Source organism: Toxotes jaculatrix, chromosome 9 (assembly GCF_017976425.1).
Source record: "Toxotes jaculatrix isolate fToxJac2 chromosome 9, fToxJac2.pri, whole genome shotgun sequence".
In the NCBI taxonomy this organism is placed as follows: Eukaryota; Metazoa; Chordata; class Actinopteri; family Toxotidae; genus Toxotes; species Toxotes jaculatrix.
Genome location: NC_054402.1, coordinates 845,688 through 873,563, shown reverse-complemented (window position 1 = coordinate 873,563; position 27,876 = coordinate 845,688). Strand labels below are relative to the sequence as shown.

Genomic DNA, 27,876 nt, shown 5'->3' with positions numbered 1-27,876 from the left:
TCTGCAGTTAATGCTCACAGCACTGACTTTTCTGTGGTAACAGCTCTGACCGATTGGTTCTTACACATCTGTGAGCTGTTTTTATCCAGTCACTTTATTAGGAACACCATACTAATACTGGTTAGAGCCTCCTCCCTCTGAAAAGCTGACAGCTTTTACCAGTAATTCAGCCACTGAAGGCAGACACCAGACCTCAGTGAAAAATCTAAATTTGTGTGAATATTCTTTTATTAACATCTTAACCAACATTCTTTCCAATGCAGCTTTGACAACAACACTTGGCACTGAAACCATTATAATCTAAAAGAAGTTCGAAGACTTGATTAAACCAGAAAAGTAAAAATCTCTATACACATAGATGCTACACTCAGTGTGTTACCTTGACGTGTCACTATTCTCGTCCCAGATTTTGAAAATCTGTTTCTCACCTGCAAAACAGGCACAGTGTTAAAAGTTGTTAATGTAAAAAATATGGGAGTGGATTTGTCAGGACTTCTTCACACAGTTTCATTCCTTCTACCAACCAAGTAAAATAAACCAAGTAAAGTGAAAAGTGTTCATTCTCAAATGCTAACGGCTCTTTATTTTGAAAAATGGGATTCTGGCATCCTCTGAAACTGAATGCAAAATCACTACTTTTCAAGAATAAATTTTAATTAAAGGCTGGCGACATTATAGTGGCTGTTTTTGTATTCTAGTGGAAAGTTTTGCATTTGAGAATGAAACTTCTAAAACATAAAATAAATATCTAAAAGACAGCAGAAGGCGTTTCTCCCTGCGTTTCAAAGCAGTTTATATTTTAAATGGATACACTTTTTGAAAAATAAGGGATAAAGGCACTTAAAAATGCTTTTTTATTAATGTGACATTAATCATTTACCATATCTAAGTTAAGTTGTAATGTCAGATCATAAAAGACATTTTAATTGAAGGGAAAACCTTGGTCCTCTTGTTCTTGATCCCCTCTTTTCTGTCTTTAGAGGACATATCACTCCTGCTCACTCCTGTCAGTCTGCCATTGTAGCAGCCTTCATAGCAACATCATTTTTAGAGGGCTATTTTTAAAGGGTCAAGAGAAAAAGGGTTTAAAGCTTAACCTTCAAAACTCCTCTCACTTATTTTGTTCAAGCGCCCAACAGCACTCACACGTCAGCAGATTCCCTCCCAGCTCGCTGTCCATGCTTTGAAACTCATCGGCGAAACATCAGCATCAGTCAGGAGGCGTGTCTTGAAGCCAAAGCTTCAATCACAAAATATACAGTGGTGTCTTTTTTCTTGCAGTGTACAGTAAAAACATAAATATAAAATAGATTAGCAGCAGGTCGGCATAAATGTTTGAGAACAACCCGCAACCAGATGGTCACGGGTTTGATCCCCACAGCAGATAAACTCCAGAGCGTCCTGCTCACTCACTGTGACTATCTCTGGGTAACAGCACCAGCTAAATGCTTAAAATATAAAACTATGGCAAAAAATGAGAATAGGCCATAATCTCAAAAAGCTCACACTTTTTCTTCAAGACAAACAAAATAGGTTATCAGGTCAAAAAATATCTTTTCTGCTCCAGACTCTGGTGAATATGAAAATAATTACATTTTGGATCGAAGGGCTACGGCTTCAAAAAAGCAATTTTATAGTTGTATTTACATAAATATTCCTCTGGCCTGTACTGTAGTGGTTCAAAATGAATGATTTTGAACTAATCGTGAAATCATGGTCGAATCCATGATGCTGATGTGAGTGAATGACTCATTCCGACACACACACAACAATAAATAATGAAGCAGTCTGACGTGTTTACATTCAGAGTGAAACCTTCAAACTCAAACAAAATTTGATAAATAATTAGGACTAAACTAACAAAACTCAAAGAACAGTAACAAAAAATAGTCACATTGAAAGTGAAAAAATGGAAGTGTATATTACTTTGCTGCTGTAATAATGACGATATTGCTGGTTGATGAAATATCACTGCTTTTCATCACATTCATACTTCACCTATTAAAATATAAAATAAAGACTTTTCCTTAAGAGAGGTCTGCCACGTTGCAGGCTTAGTTTATGAGAACACTGCAACCTCACCAAAGAAACACAAAAGGATTAAAATACATTTAAGATATCATTACAGCATCCTCAGTAGTTGAAGTCTGACACCTGTTGAGTTGTCGTCGTGGTTGTCGAAGATTCACCTGTTCGTGTTTCTGTGGTAACCGTGCACTGGGTGACTCTGGTGATCTTGGTTGTCGTGGTGACAGCTCCCTCCATGGCGGAAGAGACTTGGTTCTCATCTGACACTTCCTGGGTGGTCAGCTCGAACCCTGAGGTGTGGAGGCAGAAGGATCCCGAGATGTCAGCCTCACCTCCCACCTCCCCCTTCCGCTGGGCCTGAGGAGAACCCTCTGGAGTTATCTGGAGGAAGCCTGGGGGAGTAGGAGAGGGAACGGGGGACAGACAAGTAGAGGAAAGGAAACAAGGACAGTAGGATAGGTAGAAAAGGGGAAGAGAGTGGAAAAGGGAAAGGAAACTTAGTCTTGTGTAGCAGAGACAAAACAGGAGATGATGTGTTAATAATTTATAAAATAGAAAGAAAATCATCAGAGGTAATGGCAGCGATAAATTATGTATAATGTAGTGTATCTTACAACATTCTATGGCAATATAGTGAAATAATGAAATCCTGAAATTTCCTTTATCCTTACCTGTGGAGTGTGGCTTCAGGGTGAACTTCGGGACCTTGAACCAGGGGGAAGACTCTCTTTCTTCAGACTCTCTGCTCTCCACCTCACTCCAACCCTGGACCTTTGTTGAGCTGAACTCCATGGCAAAACCAGCAGGAGACTCTGAGCTGTCCCTGTCCAGCATATCTGTTCTGGCATGAGATGACACCACATCCTTTGAAGACTCCTCCCTGAAACCTGTGAAGGCCGTCTTGCCTGATTTCACTTCAAGCCCTTTAGCATCTGCCCCCATTCTGGTTGTTGATGAACCCTTTCCCAGTTTCATACTCATTTCTTTGTCCTCCTCCCCAGCAGCCATCTTGCCATATGGACTGGTGAACTCCACCTTTGGGAGTTTGATTTTACCACTGAATGTCCCTTTATCATCCTCGGAGCCCTTGTGAGGACTTGCATCTTTTTCACCGTTGAGACTTGAACTTGAACCTTGTCCCTTGAGAGTGACATCAAATGACCCTGATTTGCCAGGAGAAAATGACACTTTGGGCATTTTCATCTTCCCTCCCTTTGACTTTTCCTCTCCCTCCCCCCCTCCATCTGTGCTCACAGCAGCTGATTTATCTTTGGACTTCCCAAAGTTTGGCTTCATTTTGATTTTGGGCAATTTCACTTTGACGTTTCCTGTCTCAGCCTCAGCTGTTGTCTCCTCTTCTTGGAGCCCTGTGCATAGAGCAGGTTCATCTATTTGGGCAGGGTTTGCCAAGACAAAAACTGCTTTCTTTACCTTGGGCATTTTAGGGCCTTCATACTGAATTTCTGGCCCATAGATTCTTCCCTCGGGAGAGGAAATGGAGGGTAAGGGGACACCAAACTTAGGGATTTTAATTTTTTTGCCTTTTTCTGCTTTTTCATCATCTTCATCTTGTGATGTACCAATATCAAACTCTATGTCTGGGATCCTGGGGACTTTCATTTCTGTACTGGATAATGAGAGGTCAACCTCTCCTCTGGTCTCTGGGTGGGCTGAACCTTCTTTGGTTTTCAGACTAACACCTGGTAACGTAACCTCTGGAACTGGGGTGTTAATATGATCTTTGTGTCCGTTATGAGTTTCCACTTTAACTTTATACTCAAATCTTTCTTTATCCTTGCATTCGACCTGACCAACTATCTCCTCATTATCAGCCTTTTTGCACAGTTTTGCTTCTGCTGTTACATCTCTGCCAGCTTTCTTTTTTGGCTTTCCGATCTTGAATTTTGTTCCTTTGACTTTAGGCCCCTTTACGTTGCCACTGGTTCCTGCTGTGTTGAGATCCAAGTCAGGTAGTGCAACTTTTTTCATGTCCTTCTTGCCCTCTCCTTTACGAAGTCCTATATCAAGCTCTAAGTTTCCTTTTGGACCTTCAATATCTATTGTTGGCATCTTAAGTTTCAGACCTTTGTGCTCTCCCTCAACATTCAAATCAGCTTCCCCATGAGCTGCTGTGTCTTGTTTAGGTTTACTGTGTGAAACACTGATGTCCAGATCTGGTGATGTGACTTGTGGCACTTGAATTTTCCCTCCTGCCTCAGTGGTTGGTAAGTGGATCTCTGCTTCACCTTTTGGAAGTTTAACATCTGGACCTTTGAACTTTCCTTCTGTGACTTTCATCTCAACAGCAACTGATTCATTATCTTTACTTTTACTTTTAGGAAGTGAAATATCAACTTTTGGCATTTTGATGTGTGGCAGCTTGATGGTTCCTCCTTCTGCCTCTACTGTCTCCCCTGATGTATCAATATTTGCTTTTCCTTTAGGGATAGATATGTCCACATTAGGCATCTTGAACTGTCCTTCATCTCCCTTTATCTCCATCTCTGGACCTTCAGTCTTTCCTTTTGGCAGTGAAATGTCTGCTGAGGGCATTGTCATCTCCAGTTCTGCGCCTTCCATTTTGCCAATTTTCCCCTTGGATAGCGAGATGTCAATATCTGGCATTTTCATATGAGGTATTTTAAACTTTCCTCCTGTACCTCCCTCCATTTCAACTTCTGCGCCTTCTATTTTTCCTTTTGGGAAAGAGATATCAACATGTGGCATTTTAACATGAGGCATTTTGAATTTTCCACCTACATCTCCCTCAATCTCAACTTCTGGACCTTCAACTTTTCCCTTTGGCAGTGAAATATCAACTGAAGGCACACTGATATGAGGCATTGTAAATTTCCCACCTTCTCCTTTAAACTCCACCTCTGGACCTTCTACTTTTTCTTTAGGGAGAGAGATGTCAAAATCTGGCATTTTGATGTGTGGCATTTTGAACTTTCCTCCAGTGCCACCCCCTATTTCATCCGGACCTTCAATTTTTCCTTTTGGAGGTGAAACATCAATAGAGGGCATGCTGAGATGTGGCATCTTGAATTTTCCACCTTCTCCTTTGATCTCCACCTCTGGACCTTCTACTTTTCCTTTGGGCAAAGAGATATCGACATCTGGCATTTTCATGTGCGGCATTTTGAACTTTCCTTCACTACCTCCCTTGATTTCAACACCCGAACCTTCAATTTTTCCTTTTGGAAGTGAAATATCAACAGAGGGCATGCTGAGGTGTGGCATCTTGAAATTTCCACCTTCTCCTTTGATCTCCACCTCCGAACCTTCAATCTTTCCTTTAGGCAGAGAGATATCAACATCTGGCATTTTCATATGGGGCATTTTGAACTTTCCTCCAGTACTTCCCTCCATTTCAATAGCTGGACCTTCAGTCTTTCCTTTTGGTAGTGAAATGTCAACTGAAGGCAGGTGAGGTGTTTTTAATTTCTTTCCACCATCTCCCTCTATTTCAACATTTGGACCTTCCATCTTTCCTTTGGGCAGTGAAATATCAATTGAAGGCACATTAAAATGGGGCATTGTGAATTTTGTTTCTCCGCTCTCAAGCTTTGCTTCCACAGCTGGTGTATCAACCTCTGCAGTTTTCATTTTTGGCAGGCTAATGTCAACGTGTGGCATTTTGAAATATGGCATCTTCAACTTTCCTCCTCCCTCAGTGTCAACATCTGGACCTTCTAATTTACCCGTCTTCCCTTTGGGCAGAGATATGTCAAAGTTCGGCATTTTGATAACAGGCATTTTGAATTTGTCCCCCTCTCCTTCTACACCAAGATCTGGAGTATCAGGTTTTTCAGTTTTTGCTTTTGGTAAAGTTATGCCAACACTGGCCATTTTGACATCAGGCATCTTAAATTTGGCATCTCCATCACCATCTATTTCAATGTTTGGTGCATTAAGACCTCCAGATTTCCCTTTGGGAAGAGACATGTCTATTGATGGCATTTTTATGTGAGGCATTTTGAACTTTCCTTCTGCTCCTTTTAGTTCCATTCCAGGTCCTTCAGTCTTTGGAGACTTTACTTTTGGAAGGGATACATCCAGGTCTATTTTGGGAATGGAAACATCGATTGTTGGCATTTTAGGAATTTTAAGGTTTCCCTCATAGCCTTTGATATCAGCCTCTGAAACATCAACTTCTGCTTTGGGGAGAAGAACCTCAGTCTCTGGTGTTTTAGCTTCTGGTAGTGACAGCTCAACAGAGGGTATCTTGACTTTGGCCTTAGCTTCAAGGTCACCCCTTGGCTTACCTAAATCTTTTTCTTTGGAGCCAAATCCTGGCATGGAGATCTTTGGTAGTTTGATAGCTACATCAGGTGCATGGAAGCCGCCTTTCCGTTCTGCGTCTGCCTCCAGTTTAGCATCAACCTCTCCTCCTGGTAGTTGACCCTTTGGTGACGATATTTTAAACTTGGGGAATTTCACTTTGTATTTTGATTTGTCATATGGGCTCTCAATATTGATGTCTGGTTTTGGAATGTCAGTTTTTCCCTTTTTTACTTCAACATCCGCATCAGGACAAGACACGGATACATCTGCATCTTTTTTGGATATTCCAAATGAAGGCATTTTGATTTTAGGTTTTTTCACCTTAACTTTTCCATCCCCATCAAACTCTACTGATGGTGCCCTAATTTCTCCTTCCACATGTGGTGGACTGAGGGAAACATCTGTCTTGGGGACTTGTCCTGCTATCTCCAGTTCACCACTCTTGGACTTTCCACCAAACCTGGGAAAAGAAAAACTGGGGACTTTGAGGGAAACATCAGGCAGATCAAAGCTACCCCCTGAAGAAGGCCTGCCTCCCTCTGCTTTCAGAAGCTCCACTTCCACATCGTCACTTTTAGGTTTTGTGAGGCCAAAGTCTAAATCCACCTTTGGTGCTGCAATGTCAACTGTCGGTAGTTTGACAGAGGGAAGTTTGAGGGATGCACATGGACCTTCTACACCTCCTATTTCAGTGTCTACACCCTTAACTTTCAAGCGGGCTGATTTAATATCTCCTTTGAGACCAGACATCTCCAAATCTCCTGATGCATCAGGGCCTCTGGTGTCCACTTTGAGGCTTTTGTCTTTCAGACCATGGGGAAAGTTGAGGTCAAAATCAAATTTGGGGAGATTCATGTCAATACTTGGTATGTGGAGCCCACCACCTTTTTTACCATGCAAGTCAACTTTTGGCACTTCAAACTTTTCCTTTCCAGATGGTCCTTCAATGTTGATGTCTCCCTCCACTTTTCCCACTGGAACTGATACATCAACAGCTGGCATCTTTCCTTCTTTCATTTCAGGTCCTTCCACTTTGACACTGCTCTCTGGGATATTCATCTTTGGAAGAGAAATGTCTATTTGGGGCATTTTAATTTTGCCTCCTTTTACATCAGGACCCTCAATGCTGAGATCAGCATCAGCCTTTCCTTTGGGGAGTGAAAGGTCAATGTCTGGCATGTTGATTTTTCCTCCCTTAAGGTCAGGACCTTCTATGTTGATCTCTGGTCCCTTTGCCTTCATTTTGGGAAGAGAGATATCAACTGAGGGCATGTGGAACTTGCCTCCTTTGGCAACTTGAATTTCAGTGTCTCCCTCTGCTTTTCCTTTAGGAAGTGAAACATCAATATCTGGCATTTCAATCTTCCCTCCTTTGATATCTGGGCCCTTTATTTTCACATCACCTTCTGGGAGACTCATTTTTGGTAAAGACACATCAAATTTTGGCATCTTAAACTTACCCCCCTTCATCTCAGGGCCCTTAACATCAAGGTCACCCTCAACTTTTCCTTTGGGGAGTGAAATGTCAAGAGTTGGCATGTTAAACTTTCCTCCTTTAACGTCAGGACCCTCAAGGCTGATATCTACCTCTGGAGACTTAACTTTAGGGAGTGACATGTCACCTTTGAGTTCAGGTCCTTGAATATCAACACCAACTCCCTTTGCTTTGATTTTAGGAAGAGAGATATCAACTGAGGGCATGTGGAACTTGCCTCCTTTGGCAGCTTGTCCTTCAATTTCAATGTCTCCCTTTGCTTTTCCTTTAGGAAGTGAAATATCAAAATCTGGCCTTTCAATCTTCCCTCCCTTGATATCCGGGCCTTTTATTTTCACATCACCTTCCGGGAGACTCATTTTTGGTAAAGACACATCAAATTTTGGCATCTTAAACTTACTCCCCTTCATTTCAGGGCCCTCAACATCAAGGTCACCCTCAACTTTTCCTTTGGGGAGTGAAATGTTAAGAGTTGGCATGCTAAACTTTCCTCCTTTAACATCAGGGCCCTCAAGGCTGATATCTACCTCTGGAGACTTAACTTTAGGGAGTGACATGTCACCTTTGAGTTCAGGTCCTTGAATATCAACATCAAATCCCTTAGCCTTCATTTTAGGAAGAGAGATATCAACTGAGGGCATGTGGAATTTGCCTCCTTTGGCAGCTTGTCCTTCAATTTCAATGTCTCCCTTTGCTTTTCCTTTAGGAAGTGAAACATCAACATCTGGCATTTCAATCTTCCCTCCTTTGATATCCGGGCCTTTTATTTTCACATCACCTTCTGGGAGACTCATTTTTGGTAAAGACACATCAAATTTTGGCATCTTAAACTTACCCCCCTTCATCTCAGGGCCCTCAACATCAAGATCACCCTCAACTTTTCCTTTGGGGAGTGAAATGTCAAGAGTTGGCATGTTAAACTTTCCTCCTTTAACGTCAGGACGCTCAAGGCTGATATCTACCTCTGGAGACTTAACTTTAGGGAGTGACATGTCACCTTTGAGTTCAGGTCCTTGAATATCAACATCAAATCCCTTAGCCTTCATTTTAGGAAGAGAGATATCAACTGAGGGCATGTGGAATTTGCCTCCTTTGGCAGCTTGTCCTTCAATTTCAATGTCTCCCTTTGCTTTTCCTTTAGGAAGTGAAACATCAATATCTGGCATTTCAATCTTCCCTCCTTTGATATCCGGGCCTTTTATTTTCACATCACCTTCTGGGAGACTCATTTTTGGTAAAGACACATCAAATTTTGGCATCTTAAACTTACCCCCCTTCATCTCAGGGCCCTCAACATCAAGGTCACCCTCAACTTTTCCTTTGGGGAGTGAAATGTCAAGAGTTGGCATGTTAAACTTTCCTCCTTTAACGTCAGGACCCTCAAGGCTGATATCTATCTCTGGAGACTTAACTTTAGGGAGTGACATGTCACCTTTGAGTTCAGGTCCTTGAATATCAACATCAAATCCCTTAGCCTTCATTTTAGGAAGAGAGATATCAACTGAGGGCATGTGGAACTTGCCTCCTTTGGCAGCTTGTCCTTCAATATCAATGTCTGCCTTTGCTTTTCCTTTAGGAAGTGAAATATCAAAATCTGGCATTTCAATCTTCCCTCCCTTGATATCCGGGCCTTTTATTTTCACATCACCTTCTGGGAGACTCATTTTTGGTAAAGACACATCAAATTTTGGCATCTTAAACTTACTCCCCTTCATCTCAGGGCCCTCAACATCAAGGTCACCCTCAACTTTTCCTTTGGGGAGTGAAATGTCAAGAGTTGGCATGTTAAACTTTCCTCCTTTAACGTCAGGACCCTGAAGGCTGATATCTACCTCTGGAGACTTAACTTTAGGGAGTGACATGTCACCTTTGAGTTCAGGTCCTTGAATATCAACATCAACTCCCTTTGCTTTTATTTTAGGAAGAGAGATATCAACTGAGGGCATGTGGAACTTGCTTCCTTTACCACTGTGCACATCAAAGCCAATATCCACATCTGGCTTTCCTTCTGGAAGTGAAATATCAACAGTTGGCATTTCAATTTTTCCTTTCATGTCGGTTCCTTTCACATTGGCATCAACCTTTGGGAGATTCACTTTTGGTAAAGAAACACCAAATTTTGGCATTTTGAATTTCCCCCCTTTCATCTCAGGACCTTCAACATTTATGTCACCCCCAGCTTTTCCTTCTGGAATTGAAAGGTCAACATTCGGGATGTTGACCTTTCCTCCTTCAACATCAGAACCTCTGAGGCTGACATCCACCTCAGGAGACTTTACTTGGGGCAGAGAAATATCAAGTGATGGCATGTTTAGCTTTCCCCCTTTGCCTTCAGGGCCTTCTATGTTGATCTCTGGTTCCTTAACTTTGATTTTAGGAAGAGAGATATCAACTGAGGGCATGTGGAACTTGCCTCCTTTGGCAGTTTGTCCTTCAATTTCAATGTCTCCCTTTGCTTTTCCTTTAGGAAGTGAAATATCGATATCTGGCATTTCAATCTTCCCTCCTTTGATGTCCGGGCCTTTTATTTTCACATCGCCTTCTGGGAGACTCATTTTTGGTAAAGACACATCAAATTTTGGCATCTTAAACTTACCCCCCTTCATCTCAGGGCCCTCAACATCAAGGTCACCCTCAACTTTTCCTTTGGGGAGTGAAATGTCAAGAGTTGGCATGTTAAACTTTCCTCCTTTAACATCAGGACCCTCAAGGCTGATATCTACCTCTGGAGACTTAACTTTAGGGAGTGACATGTCACCTTTGAGTTCAGGTCCTTGAATATCAACATCAAATCCCTTAGCCTTCATTTTAGGAAGAGAGATATCAACTGAGGGCATGTGGAACTTGCTTCCTTTACCACTGTGCACATCAACGTCAATATCCACATCTGGCTTTCCTTTTGGAAGTGAAATATCAGCAGTTGGTATTTCAATTTTTCCTTTCATGTTGGCTCCTTCCACATTGGCATCAACTTTTGGGAGATTCACTTTTGGTGAAGAAACACCAAATTTTGGCATTTTGAATTTCCCCCCTTTTACCACAGGGCCTTTGACATTTATGTCACCCCCAGCTTTTCCTTCTGGAATTGAAATGTCAACATTCGGGATGTTGACCTTTCCTCCTTCAACATCAGGACCTTTGAGGCTGACATCCACCTCTGGAGACTTTACTTGGGGCAGAGAAATATCAAGTGATGGCATGTTTAGCTTTCCCCCTTTGCCTTCAGGGCCTTCAACATTTATCTCTGGTCCTTTAGCTCTCATTTTAGGAAGAGAGATATCAATAGAGGGCATATGGAACTTGCCTCCTTTGGCAGCATGTCCTTCAATTTCAAATTCTGCTCCTACTTTTCCTTTGGGAAGTGAAACATCAATATCTGGCATTTCAATCTTCCCTCCCTTGATGTCTGGCCCTTTTATTTTGACATCACCTTCTGGCATACTTACTTTTGGCAATGAGACATCAAAGTTCGGCATTTTCAATTTGCCCCCTTTTACTTCAGGACCTTCAATGTTTAGGTCACCCTCAACTTTTCCTTCTGGAAGTGAGATGTCACCTTTAAGTTCAGGTACTTCAATATCAACATCCCCTCCCTTTGTTTTTATTTTAGGAAGAGAGATATCAATTGAGGGCATGTGAAACTTTCCTCCTGTTCCACCATGTCCCTCAGTGTCAACATCTGCCTTTACGGTTCCTTTAGGGAGTGAGATGTCAACTGATGGCATTTCCAAATTGCCCTCTGTCTCTGGCAGGTTCATCTTTGGAAGTGAAATGTCAAATTTGGGCATTTTAATTTTGTCTCCTTTTACATCAGGACCCTCAATACTGAGGTCAGCATCAGCCTTTCCTTTGGGGAGTGAAAGGTCTGGCATGTTGATTTTTCCTCCCTTAAGTTCAGGGCCTTCTATGTTGATCTCTGGTCCCTTAACTTTCATTTTAGGAAGAGAGATATCAACAGAGGGCATGTGGAACTTGCCTCCTTTGGCAGCTTGTCCTTCGATTTCATTGTCTCCCTTTGCTTTTCCTTTGGGGAGTGAAATATCAATGTCTGGCATTTCAATCTTCCTACCTTTGATGTCTGGCCCTTTTAATTTGACGTCACCCTCAGGAAAATCTACCTTTGGTAATGAAATGTCAAATTTTGGCATTTTCATTTTCCCCTCTTTCCCTTCAGGACCTTCAACATTTATGTCACCCTTAACTTTTCCTTTAGGAAGTCCAACACCAGTAAGTGGTGTTTCAATATTCCCATCTTTTCCAGAATGAATGTCAATATCACTGTCTCCCTGTGCGTTACCTTTAGGAAGCGAGATGTCAATTTTTGGCATTTCAAACTTCCCGAGTTTGACTTTTGGACCTTGGAAATCACTTTCAGGTAATTTTGCTGCAGGGAGAGTGATGTTTACTGATGGCAGGCTGAATTTGCCTCCTCTTCCTTCACCTTCAACAGTGATATCACCTTCTATTGTTCCTTGAGGGGGTGATATGTCAATAGTTGGCATTTTAATTTCCTCACCTTTGATCTCTGGTCCCTTGATGTTGATGTCACCTCTCTTTGATTTTATTTTAGGGAGAGAAACATCAATTGAGGGCATATGAAAATGTCCTCCTTCACTTTTAGTTTGAATGTCACCCTTTGCTTTTCCTTTTGGAATAGAGATATCAACTGAGGGTCCCTCAAAGCCAATATTTCCCTCAGGCATCTTCGTCTTTGGTAAGGAAACATCAAATGTAGGCATCCGGAATTTTCCTCCTTTGGTTTCAGGACCTTCGATTTTTACCTCCCCCTCTTGTGATTTCATTGCAGGAAGAGCGATGTCCAATGATGGCATGTTGAACTTTGCTCCTCCTTTGACTTCAGGTCCTTCAATGTTAGCCTCTCTCTCCTCAGTTTTAATCTTTGGGAGTGAGATGTCAAAAGTTGGCATTTTGAACTCTCTGCTTCCACCACTGCCTTTGAGTGCCACGTTACCCTCTAAGTTTGCCTTGGGAAGTGACAAGTCAACATTTGGAAATTCAGGGCATTCTAGTTTGACATCTCCTTCAGGAAGCTTCATTTTTGGGAGAGAAATGTCTACAGAGGGCATGCTGAATTTGCCTCCTTTTACTTCACCACCATTAATGTTCAAATCTCCCTCTAGGTTTCCTTGGGGAACAGGGATATCAGCAATAGGTTTCTTGACCTTTCCGCCTTTGATTTTAGGTCCCTCCAAAACAACCTCTCCTCCAGGTGACTTAATTTTGGGAAGAGCTACATTAAAGGAAGGCATTTTTAACTCGCCTCCTTTTCCATCTATGTCAGCCTCACCCTTGACTTTACCTTTTGGTAGAGAAATGCTGACTGATGGCACGTCAATTTTCTCTCCTTTATTCTTAGGTCCTTGCAAATCAGCCTCAGCCCCAGATCTTGCAGATGGACCCTCTATTTCAATGTCACCTTCCAGCTTTCCTTTTGGTAGAGATACATCAACAGAGGGCATCTGGATTTTACCTTCATCCTCAAATTCAGGTCCCTCTATGCTCATGTGACCCTCTGGTTGTTTCAGTTTTGGTAAAGAAATGTCAAATGTAGGCATTTTGAATTTTCCTCCTTTCACATCATGGCCTCCTACTTCAGTGTCTCCCACCATTTCATCTTTGGGCAAGGAAACATCAGGTGTGACCAGTTCAAATTTACCTCCTTTCACTTCAGGGCTTTCAATGTCAATTTCCACCTCACACGGCTTCATTTTAGGGAGGGAGATGTCAAATAATGGTAACTTGAATTCTCCTCCTCCTTCAGTATCAGTCATTCCTGCTTTGCCTTTGGGAAGGGTCAAGTCTACTTTGGGCAGCTTGATGCCTCCTTCCACCTCTTGTCCTTTTGTATTTACATCTCCTTCTGGTGACTTCATTTTTGGGAGAGATATGTCAAAATCAGGCATTTTGAACTTCCCATCACCACCAACATAATGGTCCAAATCCACTTCTCCTCCTCCCTCTGTTTTCACCTTTGGAAGAGAGGTGTCAATTGAAGATAGGCTGATTTTTCCTCCACCTTTGGAACATTCAGTATCTACTTCAGGTGATCCCATCTTTGGTAATGAAATATCGACCTTTGGCATGGAGATTTTGGGCTCTTTAAAAGTGCCCTCCACCTCATCAGGAATTCTTCGTCCGGTGTCCAATTCCAAATCAACATCAGGTACAGAGATGTGAATGGCAGGCATTTTGATTGCAGTCTTCCGAGCTCCTTCATGCTTTGTGAGTGAGGTGCCCATGTCAGACTTTCCCTTCACTTTTGGTAAAGAAATATCAACAGAAGGCATTTCAATAGAAGTACCTTTTCCTGAGGACTCATCGTCCATCATTGGTTTTGTTATATTTGCTTCAGGGAGACCAATCTCCCCACCTCCTTTGATTTCTACTTTTGGAGGTGTTATATCAGCATGAGACATTTTCACCCCTTCTGCTTTTACCTTGATGTCACCGTCTATTTCATCCGAATGACGTGAGAGTCTAACTTTGGGGAGTTTCAACTTTGGCATTCTGAGCTTTGCATCTCCTTTGCCTACGTCTACATCAGTTTTTCCCTCAGCTGCATCAACTCCTCCTTTGATGTCGATTTTAGGAGCTTTCATTTCTGGCTTTCCCTTCACAGCAGGCAAAGATGCCTCAGCTTTTCCTGAAGGGAGTGCAAACTCCACGTCAGGCGCATTAAACTTGAGCCCTCCCTTCTCCACATCCACGTTTTTATCACCAGACAAACTCAACTCCACTGATGGAGGCTGGATGTTCACACCTGGCGGCTTCCGCTCCACAGACCCAGTTTCCAAAGCTGTGCTTGACTTTGTGTGTTTGGTTTTAGGAAAGGCGATTCCAAACTTGTGTCCCTTTTCCTTGGTTTTCACCTTAGCTCCAGGTATCTCAGATGGAGAAATGTTCACCTGTCCTTCAAGTCGTCCTGTCTCCACTTTGCTTCCTCCCTTTGCTTTAATGCCTGGAAACCTGGGAGAACAATGTTTGGAAAGGAAAGAGAGAAGAAGCAAACAACATTGTAAAACACCAAAAAAAGTGAAATGCTATGTGAAGTCAGATAATCACCTGATGTCTTTGAAATACAGCCAGTATTGCATTTTAGATACACGGTTGTGTATGTTTTTTAGAGCTATGGGCACAGTGTTGCTTAACAAACCTCTTCCCATGCTGTAAGTGTGACCATTTCAACATGACAAAGGAACACAAAAAGAACACAAACAAGGCCAACCTGATTCTCCTCTTTGCCTTCCCCACAGCTGCTGCTCCTCCAGCTCCTTCTGCTTCGACCTTCGCACTCGTCCTCTGTTTGAATTTGGGGAGAGAAAACTCCACATCCACGTCGCTCATCTCCAGCCTGGGGGGTGTCCCCTCTATCACCAGCTCCTCTCTGCGCTTCTCTTTGAGCCTCTTCAGACCAAAACGTCCACCTCTTTTCTTCTTGGCCTTGAACGGCTTGGTGCCCTTTACACTCTGAAACACACGTATACAAACATGAATGACAAGAGGATCATAAAGCCATGTAGTTTCAGTGTGGTACAGTTTAACAGCTGAGAGTTTATAGAAACTACAAATGAGGTTTAAATTGGATCCATAATTTAAGCTAAAATTGAATTTGAAAGTTGTAACAAAACCCTAAAAAAGTCAGTGGGCTTTTAGTGAGGTACCGCATATAAATACACTATGTAAGTACGTGATTACCATTTTGGCCATCTTGGCTTTGGGACCTTTGACCTCCACACTGGGAACTCGAGGCCGCACGCTGACCTCTGCTCCAGGGATGGTCCTCTTCAGTTGGAAGCTGACCTTGTACGGCTCCGCACACTGAAGGATCTTCAGAGCATCTTCATACTTCACATTGTCGAAGTAGACCTTGGCACTCAGCAGCTGGTCACCTTCACACGGAAAACAATATGAGTCAATGAGTCCACACCACTCCATCTCAACCTGCATTTTTATCAAAGTTTAAAATCAATCTGATGGATATTTGGTATCCTCTACTTTTCTTCTAGGGAAATAGTAATGCAGTAGTGTAGAGTACTCAAATGTTGTACTAAAGCAAAGCAGTTTAGAATAACAAGCAATTAAGTAGAAGTAATAAAAGTAAAAATATTGATTGAACTACTTTATTGTGAGAATTAAAGCATCTGCAAAGCAGTACTTTTCAATGTCCCAAACCACTAGAATTAAAGGTTCATTACAAAGATTTGTTCACTTTATTGTTCAGTGTTCATGTGGCTCAGTGTTCAGTGTAACCATGTGAGGAATCAGGCCATTGATTAGGCCGTTAATTATCTTGTGCTAACTCCCGGCTACATTAGCTGTTAGCTTGGAGAAAAGAACCTTGCTGTAGACTGAGATGTTTGGCAGCTGGAGAGTCTTTGAGGACGTCTTTAACAAAGATCCCTCGCTCTCCTCCTCCGGTCACACTGTAGCCGCTGGCTCCTGCCTCCGCCTCTGTCTCCACCACGATTTCCACAGACTTGGAAGCTTCCTCCACACTCTAAAACACACACAGACACTTTTAATGTCACAGAGAATAAGATTTGGTCCAAGATAAAGGTAAAGATTTTATCCTTGTGTTGATTTGGACTAACTGTTACCCTGTTGTGTCACAGTAACATGTCATCAACCAGCATACGTATCATGAAACACAACACAATCTTCTGTCTTGATTTTCTTTTTTTTCTTTGCTGAGTAGATTAAAAATAGTTTTGAGTGCTTGAAGGCTTCAACACTGTTTTATATTTTGTTTCACTTGCCTCATTTAGTGCAGAATTGAATGTACAGTTATTTGTCACTTCACACTTCACTTCTGAATCCAATTTATCCATTAAGCTGTCATGGAGGAAAGGTCACTCTATTCTTGGACTAAATCCACTTTTCAAAGCACAAAGGAAACAACATGCAGGCAAGTCGTAAAGGAAAAAGTGAATCATGCACTTTAACAACCACTGGAGTGACTTTGTGTTAAAGTGTGCATCTTCATCTTTATCCCATAACATGATACAAACAAAGGTAACAAAGATTTCAGCCTGAAAAGTCACATTAACAGTGTTAATCAGACTCCAGCGTACTGTCTGTTGGTCTGTGGGATCTGAGTCCATCTCCGGTTGGGCCAGTTGGCAGGCCGAGTCTCTCAGGTGACTTCTCTTCTGACTCAACACCTGCTTCAGCTCTGCATGAAGCTTCTCCTTTTGCACCTGGGGACAATACAGGTAACACAAGGTGAGATGGTCTGCGTTGCGGTTGGATCTCATGATGCCAAAACAGCAACGCAACCAAACCATGTTTGAAAAAGTGCTTTTTTTAGCAATAATAAATTTGATTTTATAGCTTTGAATCTGTTATTACTACTCCACCGTTGTGTCTTCATCATGTACACTGATGATGATGGTGAAAGTGTTTTTTTTTTATATATATTTAGAAAATTGTTAGTTGTTACAAAGATGCTTCATTGTAGTGTTTTTGTGTAACTGGTCTTTTTCCTGTTGTGTAAAACCTTCAGCTGTTGTTCCTTCAGCATGAAAACCAGTTAAACTCCAAACAGCCTGTGAGCTGACGTTCCTGTTTGACACCAGCAGGTGTCGCTGTCTCTTGACAAACATCATCAACACTTTGTTTCATTAAAATGGTTAAAGTTGCTAACGTGTTATTTTTCAGTCCATGAATGTGGGTCAGAGTGTTTACAGAGTCCCCGACACCTGCGGCCGGTTTTAGATCTGCCACATTCAGATGTTTTTTGTTGTCAACTTTGCGTCCAGCAGCTGGTGGTCACCTGCTGCTGCAGCATGAAAAGGCAACAACTGGCATCTGTGCTGAGCTGGGAGAAATGAAAGGTTGTTTATGTGGCTGACAATGACCTCAGCAGATCAGGCCTGGGCCATTGTCATCCAGTTTGTATGGGCCTGGTGGCTGCTGGGGTCAGGAGGTCAATCACAATGCTGCGCTCTCGTCTCCAAATATATGAGTGATAATGTAGCTCAGAAAAATTTTAACATTATGGTCTTTTCTGTGTGCGACTGGAGCTTTAAGGGTCCTGAGGTCAATGTCAAAGGAACTCTCCTCGCTCCAAGGATCATGCAGACACCTGTGAGGCAAAGCTAACCGACCTGTGCTGCAGTCAGAGTCAGAGTTAAAGGAATCATTCAACATTTTAGGAAATAGGCGTGGCATGGCAACACCATCGATTCTAAAGAGTAAGAGCAGTTTTAAAGCAGCATGATCAGCTGTATGTGCAACAGACAGCACTGATTGTGCAAATGTGTAAACTGAGAATGTAAACCCTGGAGAAGCATGTATGCATAAAATATAAAAACGTGAGTTTCCTCATGTATGTGTTTGTGTGTGCTATCAGTACATTAGTGCAGGTAGGTTTGTGTGCGTGTTGTCGTGTGTGCATGTCTCACCACTCTCTCTGGGCTCTCCTGTTCTTCTGTGGAGCCGCTGTGGTGAGGGTTGCGTTGAGGGGCGGTGGGGGATCTGTTGGATGGGGGTGACCGCCTCTTGTCTTTTACCTGCCGGCAGAGTACAGTTTGAAATGGTTCATTCAGCAGGAGTTTTCAGTGTGAGTTTACCTTTTAACTCCAGAGCCGCTCTGCACTGCAGCCTGTGGGAGGCTCCTACAGAAAAATGTGAATTTTCTCAGTTTAATTTAACAGCTACTGACATTCTCACTCCCTCCACTGATCCAGTGAAGCTGCTCGACAGAAGAAAACCGGCTGTACTGGGAAACACGGCTCCCAGGTTTGATACATATTGAGCGTGTGAGGCTTAATCAGCTTCCACTGCAGGATTAAAGAAGGAAAGACAAGCTGTGGGTTTGTTAAACTCTGAGCTGCTCTGTATGCTCATCATGTGTTGCTACTACCATGCATTTAGCTTGAAGTCGTGTTCATGACAAGTATATTTTAAAAATCTAAAACAGTTATTGACAGCTAAACTTCAGTCAGAATACAGAAGTGGTGAAACACTGCAGATGGCTGAAGGCCAAATTCTTTTTCTGAAGGTTTTAGTTCTCCAGTTTTTTAAGGAGAGAGGAAAACAGGGCAAATTTAGAATTTCTCTCCTGATGACCCATTTATTTCTTTTAATCTGAATAAAGATCCAGCAGAACCTTAACTATTATTACAGTATAGTCGTATATTTTTATTTGTAATGTAATGTTGTTATTTGTAAAGTTTCTCTGCTGGAATAATTTAGTTGGACTAAATCCAACTGAACTGGCTTCAAGCTCTTTCACCTTTTACCTTCTTTCTGGAGGAAACATGTCATGTCCCAGCCTCTCATATCTCCTTCCTCTACTTGCTTTATAAACTCTCACAGATAACCTTGTAAAAACATCCTGCTCTAACACTTTACCTGTTGTCAGGCCACTGTGGCCTCTGACACTGACACACTCTGAAACTTTAAGCTTATTTCCTGAAATAATGACACAGGCTATAATCATTCCATTCTGAAAAAGCAAGTTACCTGTTAATATTATTTTTAAATATTTCTTCTTCCTATTCTAATAAATTCTTCTCACTGTGTGAGAAGTAACATCTGTTCACTCTCGTCTCAGTCACATTAAAGAATCTCTGCTGAGTTTAAGTGCAGCGTGTTTTTACTGTGTGCAGCACAAATGGTGCTTTCTGAGAACATGCAAATAAAACCTGTACCTTCGCCTTCTAAGTGAATTCTGATGTAAGTTACTGACGTAGTTTGTCGTGTTGATCCTCTCATCAGATCTTTTACCTTTAACACTACACTTGCTTGCTTTGGTATCACCGCTCTTACTTATGTATTAGCTTAGACCATAAGCAGTGTTTACTTACGGCTGGATCTCTGGTCTGACTGAAAACATGGCTGTCCTCTTGGTCTCTGTCAGAGTCTGAAACACAAAAACAAACAACAGGTACATAGATTATTCAGATTCTTACAGTGTTATAATGCTTATTGCACATTGGTTCAGTTACGTGAAAACTGCAGTTTTTCATCATAGTACACGAGAGTCATGTCAAACAAAAAAAGAAAAAAGAAAAAAGAATTGAAGGCCATTTTCTGAGCTGAATTTCAAAAACTTGGTGAAACAACACCGGCTCACACTGCAGACATGCACACGTACAACATTACAAATGAAAAATCTGAATCGTGGGAGGACCACTCACACATTTTTAAAAAATTTGTTCTGCAAAAGTAAAAACTGAATAAAATCAGGAGCAATTTCAGGATTAATCTTTTTCAGTGGACATTTAATTACTTAAAGCACATGACCACGGACATGCCATCAGAACAGGACTGTATCATATAACAGTAAATTAGCTCCAGTAGCATCAGGTGTTCATGTCGGGCTTGTGCTTAAGGACTTAAAGCATCTGATCGAGTGACATGGCCGTCAGTCTGGTTGCTTCTGGGACAGCGGTCTTGAGATTCTTTCCGTGGTCTCGGTCATGCCTCTGCGGCGGCTACCCGAGCCAAACCATCTGCACAAAATCCACAGTCACACATTCACTATCAGGAAACCAGCAGTACCACTCCACCAAGTCTCAACAAGCAACATGTCCTTATCACAATCAGCAGAACTCCTCAACTATAGGAATACCAAAAATGTGAAAAATGTGGAATCTGATATCAGATTTTGTAAACATTTAATATTTTTGTGAAGTGAAAGCACAGTTGCATGTCACTTCCAGGGGACATACTCTGAAAAGACAAGGAGGAAGAAGCAGAAACAGCAGGACTGGAACATGCAGAGCAACTATTTGGATCCTGACAGAAGAAGCTGGTAGAAAATTCAAACATCAAACAGCTGCAAAGTGCAGAAACGGGTCCGGCTGTCAGTCAGAGTCAGAGGAGTCAAAGACTGAATGGATACCTGACCAAACCACTGTCTGTAAACATCCCATCACTGAACAGCAGTAAAGAATCTTAGTGACTGTTTTTCAGCCAGTGAACATGAATTAGTCGCCATTATCCAAAAACCACATTATCAGATAAGATAATAATTTCACTCTGATTTTGGAGGCTCCTCGTGATGACCATGGACTGGACTAAGACCCGACCGTTGACCAGATTCTTAGAGGCTGAGGTTGAGGTCACCAGCCCAGCAACTGTTTTCAGGCAAATTTGACATTCAGCAACTCCCCCACTACAGAGCGATCCATGACGTCATGGACATACAAGCTGTATGTCTCAAAGTCGCAAAGTCCTCTGTAATTTGGCTGGAGGACGGAACCTGTAGGAAGTGTTTTCAGTACTTTAAAAGTTTTCATTGATTTAAAGAGTTTGCAGAATGCTCAGAAGCTCCTGTCCTATGTCTCTTCACCCTCCGTCCATCTGCAGCACAGCTCTGCTTGTTTGTGAATCACTTTCTGTCACTGTGGCCTCCTGCGATCTCATTCCTCACAGTCCTGCCCTCATGGGATCACTTCTTTAACCGCCTTGGCTTAACTGTGTGTGTGTGTGTGTGTGTGTGTGTGTGTGTGCACGTATTCCTGTAAATGCACAGAGGGAAAGCCCATCTGTGTGTGTAAGTCTGTGTGTGTTTGTAGGACATGGAGAGTGTCATTGTGGATGCCGTGCCTGTTTGGGTGGGTTGGAGGTATCTGGTGTCTGGCAAGTCACAGGAACACATAGCAGGCATTCAGTGCGGCCCAGCCTTCACTGTATCAGTCACAGCGGAGCAGAGACAGGCGTTCATGGAACAGAACGAGTTTTAGAGATGCAGACACTTTACACATGATCCACTCTTTACTGATGAGAACGAAGACATCGAAACAACCCTTGAGCTCCTTGTAGGTCCTTCACTCTACTGCTCCTGTGGTGATAATGAGCGATAATCACACATGACGTGATGATCAGTTGTTGAAACCAGAACCATTTATTTATTCTGTAAATATTTGCTGATAATATCACTGTTAGACAAAGAACAAAACAATAACAATCTGCTTTTGGACACTGAGTAGATCCACAACAAGACGTTTCATTTAAAAGTCAGACATCTGTTAAAGTGGAATGACCTGATACGATGAAAACAAAGTGCAGATAATGTGACTCGTCTTAAATACTAAATCATCCTGAGCTCAGATGGTCTAACTGACAAACGTTCACCTCTCTGTGTTGACATTTTATCAGGTACAGCAGCAATAACAGGTGCAGCCACTTCACCCCTGTACTAAGGGCCTGTAAGTGGCAGTTGTCACTGCTGGGTTTCATTAACCAGCAGAGGGCAGTGGCCGTCATGTGCAGGATGACACTGTTGTCATTTGTAAATATAGTATGATCTCATTAGTTCTCTCTGAGGTAAACGGAAAGTCTCCTGAGCTGCGACTTTATAAACTGTGGCTACACATTAAGAGGAAAACTTAATATTTCCATTTAAGTAAACATCTGATTTTAAGCTACAGTTAAACTTGTGTAGGTTTACACCTGACAGCAGCTTTAAACTGCAGCTCTGTGTGGCAGACAGACAGCAGCAGGTGGAGGGGGTGGCACTCCCTGGACGGTGCAAAGGAATGGAGGCATGGCAGAGGAGGAGGAGGAGGAGGAGGAAGAGGAGGAGGTGAAGATTTGAAATGCCTGGTGGCCCAATCTTATTATAGCCCAGTCACACCTGCAGGCCTCCACACGCCTGCCCCCGGCCAGCACTGGCCCCAAACCTCCTGCATTTGTGGGTGAGAATGATGAAGTGGGACGACCACACGTGCTTTTATCCTCCTTCAGTGACTGTCAGCATTTACATACACAGTCTCCTGGATGATTTTATAAATGTCATGTGATGCTGGGACTCTCCATCGTAGTAGTAAACATGTGCACAAAAACAAACAAGCTTCCAAGTTGTATGTGTTATTGCTGTGGCACGGATCAGATCAACACTGTTGTGTGTCACCGGGGGCTAATCCTGTGTTTACATCCTGACAGACCCAACCACAGACTGTGCCAGCACTGAAGGCTGAACACACAGACCTCAGATGTGATCACAGCACTTTGTCCTGAGCCAAAAACATCCAGGGGCAAAATGAAAAAGGCACACACACACACACACACACACACACACACACACACACACACACACACACACACACACACACACACACACACACACACACACACACACACACACACACACACATCAAACGTACGTTTGCTTCCTGTCTTTAATGCTTCGTGCTCCTAGACTGTTTTCAGACACATTAACTGTCACAGTCTTTCTCAGAGACTCTCTTCATAAAACTGAATCAATAGTGATCTGTCCAGTTCTACTAAAAGTTTACATTTCTTGTAATGGACAGGGTGAGAGACAAAGACCCCTGCTCACATGAGCCACGGCAGCTGAAGACTCTCAGTTCTGACTGAGTGTGGTCACTTTGAGCTCTGAATCTGCAGATCAGAGGACAGACCATCTACAGAGTGTGTCGGTGCCGTCAGCCTCTCTGCAGTTCGTCTAACAGCAGCTGGATTAAGCTGTCTCCAGCAGATTTGAAAATGCGGGCGGGTGGCTGAGGTCACTGAGTGGAAAAGACATCTTAAACAGAGTCTGACACGTCTTCACATGGAAATCATTGTATCCACATACTCACACCAAGAAGCCCCACTGCTCCAGCATTTCTCTCTTGCTGTAGGTTATTGAGCAGCTCCAGTCCAGCTACTGAGAGCTAGATACCTGACTAAAGAACCAGAAAGCATGCAGCTGTGAACAGGACGTGGAGGACTGAGACGCTGCCAAACTAAAACGTGCCTTGTTGTAATAAATACTACACAACTCAGCTGTTTGGTTTGTTTGCTAAAGCTAAAACTAATAACACCTGAACAGTTATTTCTTCATGTGAAAACATGAACGTTAACGTGCAGCAGAACCATGTGTCAGTCACAGGAATCACCTGTCACCTGTCGGTCAGTATGAACACGAACCAGAGAAGAAAACTTTGTGTGTGTGAGATCACACACTCTGCATACACATCCATCCAGTCTGTTTTTCTGGTACTGTAACAATGGCACAGCACTCAGCTGCAAAAAGCCACATGTTCGGAAACAATAACCAGTGTCCTTTTTCTGGGACAGGACAGGTCTCTTAAAAAGCCCGACTGTGATCCCTCACACTGGTCCAGGCATCTGCCAGTGAATCCTGCTCTGAGCCTATTAGAGATGAACAAGTTAATGAAGTTATAGTTGGCTCAGTAACGGCAGGACTCGGGCGTCAGGTGTCGCCCAAAGAAAACAACCACCAATCTGCCCTTTAAAAAGTCGATAACATTTCTTTGACATGACGCTGCAGCCGTGATGCAGCACATGAGAGACAGGTGGATTTATTATTTGTGGACGGAGGTTTTATCAGCAGAGGCCAGAGATGGACAAAAATAGGTTTTCTCCTCAAGCAGCGTTACATAAGAGTACACACACACGGAGGAAATACCGCAACACTTTTCCACAATCGGTGGCAGCCTGAGTACACAACACAAAACCTTATTGGGTCTAATTTTAGGACAATCACAAGACCAGAGGAGGGAAACTGTTTCTATTCCAGACAGCAGACTGACTGCCAACGCTTAAAAACACAACATGGAAATTTAGAAATCAGCATCTCTGGCTTGTGGGAAGCCACACACATAAACGCAACAGCTGCATATTATTGTATTATTGCTGCATATTGCATATTATTGAGCAACAAATGAACAAATACAAAAAGTGACAGATAAGAACCTGGAAAGGACACAGAGGAAAAGCTCAGGGCTTTGAGTGTGTTTGTGAGCGACCGTTGATCTGTCATCAAATCAAAGATGTAACAACAGTGTAAAAGGCAGAGATTCTACAGTAACACAGTATGATACGACTCCCAGTTTACGGATTTACTGATTTACATTTCTTTTATGATTCAGGTGCCAATTAAATAATGACCAGTTCCTTCTGATACTCAAACGTATGTTCAGTGAAAAAAAAACAAAACAAGACTAAGAAGAACAAGGAAAATAAATTATACTCTGTATTTTTGTCAATGCTTGGTACCGACATGAATCTGGAACAAGAACACAAGACTGAGGTTTGTGGTAAAATAGTGTCAACAACCTTGTTTATTTTCCACCTGTAAAAATCATTGTATTTTTCCACACCACACAATAACAGTCATTAATGTGTAAAACAACAACACATTCTATGTGTTGGTTCTTTAATAACACAAGTTGTTAACACCATTTTCCCCCGGAGTTTTGTTTCCAACCATGTACCCAGTATTTACAAAAACATATCATTTATATCTCCTTTCCTCTAAAATGCCCAGTTGTTACTCCCCTGTTCTCCATAGTTTCATTTAAAAACAGTTAGGAACTTTATTCATTCAACAAAACAACATGTTACCGATGCTACAGCTGCCACTACGACAGGAGGCTCCGACTCCCACTGGGGCCGCCTGAGCTGAAAATTTAGGAAGTGTAGCTGCTGTGAGCATAATGTCCAAACAATTCAAGATTAGTGAGAGAGATTCCAGAGTGTCTCCCGGCCATTTGAGACATCAGATTGACAAAAAAAGACACACCCGCAGGCGTGAGCCTTTGGACAGGAAATGCCTCCATGTAAACAGGAAACAGAGATGTTTTTCACTGATATACTTGGCACGTGGTGACAAAGACAAACAGCTTCGGTCATTTCAGGGAACAAAAAATCATTTTCCACAGACTGTGAACTGTATTTCACAGTTTAGGGAATAAATACATCGCAGCAGTATCTCATATATTAAATGACATGCACTAAGTAGTTTGTTTACATGAGCAGAATGCTGTGTACGCTGAGGGAAGTTCACTCTGGTACGTACGTCAAGCAGTGTTTCCTCATGAGGACTCCCCCCTAAGCCGCCCAATCAACTCTTGACCCTGCTTCCTGGTCTAAAATTAACCCCACCCACAACCGCAACCACCACCACCCAAAGTCTGTCGCCAGGAAACTGCTATCATCATCCATCATTTCATTTCTGACGTCATTTACACTCATCTCATGGACACACACGCACGCACACACAAATTACACCTGCATCTTCCAGGGCAACATGTTGCCTCAAAATAACACGGACTCACTGATTCTGATTTCTTAGAGTGTCCACAATAAGACCTGTGATCCCAGTGACAGTCTGTACCGACAGAATTAGAGGAGAGTCCAGTTACTGGCCTCCGTTCAATCATGACCAGCTCACAAACATTATGGACAGACGCATTAAAACATGCTCAAACAGGCTGGAAGCTCAGAGAGATTAGAAACGTTTGCACTAACTGAAACCTGCAGCCAAGCGTCTGGATGTAAATCAAAGCAGATGAAAGTTAGTTACATATCATTATAGTTGTTAAGTGAATTATAACAATAACATATCAGAAGATTTTAAGCTTGAAATACTAAGAAATGTTTGACCTTTGACCCCAGGGCCTACAGGTCAGATATGTTGCTTTTACTTTTATATTTACAGCTGTAAATGTTGAGTTAGGCCGGAAAATGTTTTGTGTGAACTCAATTTAGGCTCAGTGCTTTCACACAAGGATAAGAAGCCTGTCCGTTCCCGCTCTTTGATTCAGCTGGACTCCAGTCAATCCAAACATCTGTTTCATGGAGCTAAATTTAAAAAAAAACAAAAAAACAAAAACAAAACACCTAGCTGGTGACGCTGTTGCCCAAATTTGCTGGAAAGTAAAATTACAATCAAATCAGAAAGTCTGATATAATGTAAAACCAGTATCAACAACCATATCCCCAAAACTACCCAGTGCATGCATTATGTAACGCAGTGCCACAGTGTCAGGTCATGGGTGTGTTTTGGGGGCAGCAGCCTCTGAACCTACTTTGGTGCAACATACATACCAGGCTGGAGGGGCAGACTCTGTGGTGGAGCTGGAACCCGGGGGGCAAACAGATCCTGTGACCATCACACTGCAGCTGTTGCTAGTGTGTAACATTGAGACAGGGGCTATTTGAAATTACTGCGTACTACAACCACCACCACCACCACCACCACAACCACCACCACAACCACAACCACCACCACAACCACCAGCAGCAGCAGCACCAGCAGCAGCAGCAGCAGCTCCGACAGCTCTGCTCTGCAGCATAAAGCCATTTTATTAAAATTTACACAAACACAAAATGTTGTTGTATGCTCACATTCTATTATTTTGATAAATTAGATAAATTAGAGATGAGGTGCTTTTCTCTAAACACTGTGGCAGCATGGCGTTGGCCAGTGTCGGAGGCCCCACCCATCTGGCAGGAGTAAAGGTTCAAATAAATGCTGTGAATCATTTTCGAGTGTTATCTGACCCAGGTCTCGTTGCTAAACACTCTTATAAACTTGGATTCATAGTGACATGCCGAGCTGCAAATAGTTACCATAAACCTCTGAATACTCAAGTGTTTGTAACTAGCAACTGGCATGTTGGAATAAACACAGGCGGCAGCTGTCTTACTAAAACTGTCTTTGCATTTAAACAGCCTGCTATTGTTATGCTCTCCACAGTCAGCAGTGCAGAGGCTGCCTTATAAACTGCTGTGCACAGCCCTCAGCAGCCCCTGAGCTGCCGAGTGTTTCAGAAAATAAAACAAGTTTCAGGCTGATTTAAGACTAAAGTGTACAAACAGAACAACAAAGGCATGTTCAGTGCTGCTACTCCAGAAAGTGAGATATCCGTCCCCCTCAGCTGTGTCTTCCAGCACCTGCCTTCCTCTCTGTGCCAACCAGCCATAAACCATAAACGTCTTGCTGCACATTCTCTGAGAGGATGAGCAGGAAGCCCTCAGGTCTCAGCAGAATGCACTGTGTCATCAGCACTGAGACTTTCTGAAACCACATCCACCCAGCCTACCTTAATTCTCAGCCTCAGCGTGTCTCCTCCAGCGGTTCAAAGGTGACAGACCTCCACCTGCAGCAGCAGACGTTCAATCTCGCTCTCTTCTCTTATCCTGAAATGACTCCCTCTCTCTAACACTCACTTCCTGTCTGCCCTCAGCTGCTCTCCGTCCCTTGCTGTTTTTTGTTGTTGGTATTTTTAATCTCTTCCCTCTTTCTGTCTGAAGCCTTTGCCCCTTGCCACCAGCCTGTT

The 27,876-nt window shown here is 42.6% G+C and overlaps 1 protein-coding gene across 3 annotated transcripts; it reads right to left on the bottom strand.

The window, feature by feature from the left end:
- Window positions 1-210: 210 nt before the first annotated feature.
- prx (periaxin) lies at window positions 211-27,876 on the bottom strand. Of its 3 annotated transcripts, none has more exons than XM_041046278.1 (10): window positions 27,640-27,876; window positions 19,642-19,697; window positions 18,235-18,342; window positions 16,903-17,028; window positions 16,169-16,328; window positions 15,527-15,720; window positions 15,057-15,298; window positions 10,176-14,797; window positions 2,700-9,719; window positions 211-2,420 (listed from the first exon to the last, which is right to left on the bottom strand). In XM_041046278.1, the coding sequence occupies exons 4-10, from the start codon at window positions 16,930-16,932 to the stop codon at window positions 2,134-2,136; spliced, it is 12,555 nt and encodes a 4,184-aa protein (XP_040902212.1). In that variant the 5' UTR covers window positions 16,933-17,028; window positions 18,235-18,342; window positions 19,642-19,697; window positions 27,640-27,876; the 3' UTR covers window positions 211-2,133. The 3 variants fall into 3 exon arrangements, with proteins under 3 accessions (XP_040902212.1, XP_040902215.1, XP_040902213.1); XM_041046281.1 differs by having other exon boundaries at window positions 2,700-9,332; window positions 10,659-14,797; XM_041046279.1 differs by having other exon boundaries at window positions 2,398-2,530.

Coding starts and splice junctions, on each gene's coding strand:
- prx (XM_041046278.1), bottom strand. CDS start 16,932: ATGGACTCAGATCCCACAGACCAACAGACA. Junction 9,720..10,175: donor CTCTCTTCCTAAAATCAAAG/TTAAGGAACCAG, acceptor CTAAAATAAAAG/CAAAGGGAGTTGATGTTGAT. Junction 2,421..2,699: donor CCTGAAGCCACACTCCACAG/GTAAGGATAAAG, acceptor CTACTCCCCCAG/GCTTCCTCCAGATAACTCCA.